This window comes from Clarias gariepinus, chromosome 9 (assembly GCF_024256425.1).
Source record: "Clarias gariepinus isolate MV-2021 ecotype Netherlands chromosome 9, CGAR_prim_01v2, whole genome shotgun sequence".
Taxonomy (NCBI): Eukaryota; Metazoa; Chordata; class Actinopteri; order Siluriformes; family Clariidae; genus Clarias; species Clarias gariepinus.
This window is the reverse complement of record NC_071108.1, coordinates 3534001-3540000: the sequence shown is the minus strand read 5'-3', so window position 1 is coordinate 3540000 and position 6000 is coordinate 3534001. Positions and strand designations below refer to the sequence as shown.

Below are 6000 nucleotides of genomic sequence, written 5' to 3'. Positions count from 1 at the left end.
TATATAATTTTTAGAAATGGAGTATTTTATTTTACAACGCTTTTTATTATAAAGTCAGAAAGTTCATTTAAAGTTAACTCATGAAAAAAAAAAGAGATTTATCATCTTTTAAACAGGACTAAAACGAATCAGACCTAATATTAGAAATAATATTACTACTGATTATGATGATGATGATTATATAGGCCTATCTGTGGAATTAACATGACTTGAAACAGACAAATGAAACAAGCGATGAGACCGGGGCGATTCCCTCCTGACCCCAGCTGTTAATCGTGACCTTCACTTTCCACCCAAGCTCGTTATAATCGCCGTTGGTTAAGCTAACGATGATGCGCGATTATCACACTCTGTTGAACTGGAGTCAGCCTTTAGGACGAGGGCGAGGACGTCTCAGTGTGAACGTATCGTGTTCAGCTCGTCCAGGATCAGATTTCAGCTCGACACACTCATGGAGTCTCAGATGTTCAGTAAAAACCCTGCGCGCTAACCCGAGCGTAAATCCTGCCAGTGTTTAAACAGTGATGGAAAGTACCAGAAACATCAGGTGCTGAACGAGCAGGACAAGAGCAGGGCAGTGCACTCGTGTGTGTGTGTGTGTGTGTGTGTGTGTGTGTGTGTGTCTGTGTGTGTGTGCACAAGCACTGAAACATTATTCCAAGGATGAAAGGTGAGTCGACAATAACAATAAATACAGAGCAGCAAGTTACCTGCGGACTCAGACAGAGAGTTAGGAAGACAGACGGACAGACAGACAGACAGACAAGCGTGGAGGCAGACAGACAAACACAGACATATAGAAGCAGGCAGGAAGGCAGACAGTCTGGCACAGAGACAGACAGACAAGCAGGTTTTGTTATCTGTATGTCAGTGTCTGTCTGCCTTCATGTCTGCACACCATCACTGCTATCGATTAGTATATAATCAAACACACACTTTGACTGAAGAGCGAGCACTCACACACACACACACAGACCTCACACACTCGCACACACTCACCTTCATGTCCGTCTGCCTGTCTGTCCGTCTGCCTGAGTGCATAGGTGACTTGCTGCTCTGTGTTTGATGTTGTATAGTGTCTGTCTGTCTGTCTGTCTGTCTGTCTGTCTGTCTCACTGCTCCCTTCTCCATCGTCGTCGCCCCCATTAATTTACAGTTAATTAACTCTTCGCTAAAGTATTACACTTTTACTGTTATTGCACTCTGGGGTATGATTAAACTGCAATTACTCACACACACAACACACAACACACACACACACACACACACACACACACATCAGGCGAAAGCTATAGTTTTACAGAAAGCACCAATTTTGGGCCTTGAGGGTTTAAATTTAAGTAGCATGGCTTAGAGTGGTGTGTGTGTGTGTGTGTGTGTGTGTGTGTGTGTGTGTGTGTGTGTGTTTCCGAGCAGCCACGACACAACACACACGCACCTTTGGGATCTGATGTCATGGGACATCGATGTTCCAGGATTGTACATGCACACACGCACGTATAACTACATAATCTCCTCCCCTCTCAACCCACCTCTTTCTTTTTCTCCTCTCTCTCTCTTTTTTTTCTCTCCTCTCTCTTTTCTCTCCTCTCTCTCTCTCTCAGTGATGTGTACACCTGAAATAGCTCAGCCAGGTGTGCAGAGACAACAGAGCACTCCAGTCCCTGAAGACCAGCTGACAGGACTCAGCTTTTTCCACTTCTTAACAAAAACACACACACACACACACGGTAAGATGAATGAAGCACACACTCACCCAGAAATTGTTCTTGAAGTACGCCGTCTCCATTTCCAGGCCGTTCTTCAGAGATCTGTAGAGGAGACAGAGAACAGGATGTCAGGATCGAAATCACCACAAAGATTGTCCTTCTGCACGTTTGCCCCAGAATATGTGTGTGTGTGTGTGTGTGTGCGTGTGCGGAGAGGGTACTTCAGTAGGTGTCTTTACTTCATACTTTTCATCCACTGTGACCCTGGCTGAGGACGAGGCTTTGATTGGCTCGTCATTACACGTGTGGTAAAGCATCTAACCAATCAGAGACGAGACTGAACTCTCCTGACCAATCAAACGAGGAGCATGACCTGACCTCAAGGTTAGACCTTCTTCTGATAGATTTCCTGCAGATTTAACGTTACACTGGAAATGCAGACGCTTTAAAATCGTCAAAAAAAATGTTACATCAAAGAAAGTAGATCATTTTGAAAGCTTCACAACCTTCAAGTTTTTGTCCTGTTTTGGTTTTTATGCGTTTGTGTTAAGCTTAGAGCTGCCTTACGCGAGTGCCTTAACTCACCCTAACCCCAACGACCACGACTCGGAATCTCGTCTCCGGGTTTTCACAGGAATCTGCCTGATCAGTCATCAGCCTACAGCTCGAGGCGGCCGACTCAGAAACCTTGGGGTTTGTTTGTACGTGGTGTTTCCTTGTCCAGCGTCAGTTCTGTCCCCTGGACAGATAAACATGGACCACCAATGTAGCCCCAAACATGGGGTCAAAATTTTTGAGAATGACAAAAAGTTTCATTTTCATAAAGTTCTGCTCCTTCAGTGTTTTTAGATCTTTGCGTCAGATGTTACTCTGGTGTACAAGCAATTCATAAGTGTCAAAGGCTTTTATTGCCCATCTTCATTAAGGTTATACAAAGTCAGTATTTCACCCTTCTTTATCAGGACCTCTGCAGTTCTCCCTGCATGCTGTCAATCAACTTCTGGTCCTCACCCTGACTGATGGCGCAGCCCATTCTTGTATCGTAATCGATGCTCTGAGTTTGTCAGAATTTGTGGGTTTTTGTTTGTCCTACTGCTTCTTGAGGATCGACCGCAAGTTCTCACTGGGATTAACGTCTGCAGAGTGTCCTGGACATGGACCCAAACTTTCCATGTTTTGTGTTTTGGCCCAGTTATCACTTTGGCCTTATGGTGAGAAGCTCCATCATGCTGGAAAAGACATTGTTCATCACCAAACTGTTCCTGGATGGTTGGGAGAAGTTGCTCTCGGAGGATTGTGTGTTCTTGGGGAAAACTGGTAGTGAGAGAAACGACCTCACACATGAAAGGATGCTTTACTGTCGGCATGACACAGGACTGACTGTAGCTTTGTATAAACTTAATGAAGATGGTCAATAAAAGCCTTTGACACTTATGAAACGCTTGTAACTAAACACTGAAGCAGTAGACCTTATGAAAATCTATACTTGTGTCATTCTCGAAACCTTTGGACGTGGGTATACAGTATATAACTAACAAAACCAACAACAGCTCTGCCTTTTTTTTTTTTTTTTTACATTTATTTATTTATTTAAAGTGTATTTTCGGTGTCTGAGAACTTTTTTTAGAAACTTTGTAAATTGTGTTTAGATTCCTTACAAGAGATGCAGGGAGGGAAAATGATTGAGTTATGTAGCGCGATTCAGGTTTAAATCTTAATATTTTTCATGTTTGTGTTTGCATTTGTTCCTCCATGATCCTACAGGTGGCGTTCTCTAAACTACGCACACATTCGTGAGCAATACACTTATAGCGCAATGTTTGATCGTAGCGTGTTAATTGAACTCTACATGGGTTACTTGTACCAGTCTTCACGTGCACAAACACACTGCTCACACACCATGCACGTGCGCTTTGTGGCCGTGTTCCCAGACTAGCGTCTGCTCTGGAGAATCTTCCGTTGTGTTCCTGTCTGAAACAGGACAGATAAGAGCGCGGAGACTCCCGGGCCCCGCCCCAGACCAGCGCTCTGACTAATCTCACAGGGCGCTGAGGAACACTGACCACACTCTGCCAGGTCATTTCAGTTCAAACAGCGTTTAGAGCGCGCGTCTGTTACATCTCTGATTAGACCGCTCACACACGATCATTTTCAGGCTATTTGGGATGAAGGCTCATTTTCACCATGCTCTCGCTTTCTATCTCTCTTTGTCTCTTTCTGTCTCTCTCTCTCCCCAACCTTCTGCCGTCTGTGTCTTTCTGTGTCTGTCTCTGAAAATTAGATAAAGGGGTAAAATGTAAGCTAGGAGAAAGAGGGGGAGCTGGAGTAATCACATCACCAATAATAATGATGATGATTATGATGATGATGATTATTCTGGTAATAAAGATGATTATGATTATTATGGTAGTGATGACTAATGATTATGGTGAGGATGATGATGATGGAGATGATGGTTATGATGATAATGATTTTGGTATGGTAGTGGTGATGTTTATGGTGATGGTGATTACAGTGAGGATAGTGATGATCATGATTGTAATGATTATGACGGTGATTCTGATGATGACAGTGATGTGGATTATGGTGATGATGGTGAATCATGATGATGATTGTAGAGATGATGGTAATTATGGTGATTACAGTGATGATCATTATAATAGTGATGATGAAGATGATAGTGATGATGGTAACAATAATTATGGTGATGGTGGTCATGACGGTGATGTTGGTTATGTTAATGATGATGAAGATGATAGTGATGATGGTAACAATAATTATGGTGATGGTGGTCATGACGGTGATGGTGGTTATGTTAATGATGATGAAGATGATAGTGATGATGGTAACAATAATTATGGTGATGGTGGTTATGTTAATGATGATGAAGATGATAGTGATGATGGTAACAATAATTATGGTAATGGTGGTCATGATGGTGGTGGTGGTTATAATGATTTTGGTGATGGTGGTCATGTTAATGATGATGAAGATGATAGTGATGGTAACGATGATTATGGTGATGGTGGTCATGTTGATAAAGATGATAGTGATGATAGTAACGATAATTATGGTCATGACAGGTGATGGTGGTTATGTTAATGGTGATGAAGATGATAAGTGATGATGGTAATGATAATCATTATGATGACTGATGACTGTAACTATGATGATGGTGACGATGACAATGGTGATGATGATAACGATGATTATGGTGATGGTGGTCATGACGGTGGTTGTTAATGATGATAAAGATGATAGTGATGATGGTGATGATGATTATGGTGATGGCGGTCATGACGGTGGTGGTGGTTATGTTAATGATGATGAAGAGGATAGTGATGATGGTAACAATGATTATGGTCATGACAGGTGATGGTGGTTATGTTAATGATGATGAAGATGATAGTGATGATGGTGATGATAATCATTATGATGACGGTGATGACTAACTATGATGATGGTGACGATGACAATGGTAACGATGATTATGGTGATGGTGGTCATGACGATGATGGTGGTTATGTTAATGATGATAAAGATGATAGTGATGATGGTAATGATAATCATTATGATGACAGTGATGACTGTAACTATGATGATGGTGACGATGACGGTGGTTATGTTAATGATAATGAAGATGATAGTGATGATGGTAATGACAATGTGCTTTGATAGGAGCGGCGGCGTGGCAGGGCGTCAGAGTGTAAGTGGATCCGTGTGACGCGCCTGCTTGAGAACAATGCCGAGCTGGTCCGGGGAAATCAACCAGAAACTACACCGGGTCAGGACTGGGACGAAGAGGGACGGTGACGCTCATATACTGTTGCATTGTGGGTGCTCTTTATACACCTCCACTAGGTCCTAATATACGGCTACGCATTATGGGTACTCTTTATACACCTCCATTTGACTCTAATATCCTGCAATGTATTGTGGGTGTTCTGTATTGATTGCTATTGTTTTGGTTGCCATGTTACTGTTGCTATGGTGATACACAATGCTTTTTTTTTTGCTGAGGGTGAATTCTGACAGAGAGATTCTCCTTGTGCTGTGGGGTTGAATACTGATGTATAACTGGAGTAGATCCCCTCTCTCTCACACACACAATCATTCTCTTTGTGCCTTTCCATCTCCATTTCTTTCTTTCCACCTCTATGTCTTTCTTTCTCTCTCTGTCATCTCTATCTATCTCCATTACTCCTAATCTCTCTCGCTCTTCCATCCCAACTCTCCATTCTTCCAGAACCTTCCCTCTCTCCGTCTCTGCTGTTCATTTTCCCTGCATCTC

At 42.5% G+C, this 6000-nt stretch overlaps 1 protein-coding gene across 1 annotated transcript in view; it reads right to left on the bottom strand.

Moving 5' to 3' along the window:
- The window catches only part of fcho1 (FCH and mu domain containing endocytic adaptor 1), a 41837-nt gene that overhangs the window by 27371 nt on the left and 8466 nt on the right, over positions 1-6000 (bottom strand). The window contains exon 2 of the mRNA XM_053503861.1: positions 1757-1811. Within this exon, the coding sequence (XP_053359836.1) occupies positions 1757-1789 (33 nt within the window). The 5' untranslated portion in view covers positions 1790-1811. The remainder of the gene's footprint in view (positions 1-1756; positions 1812-6000) is intronic.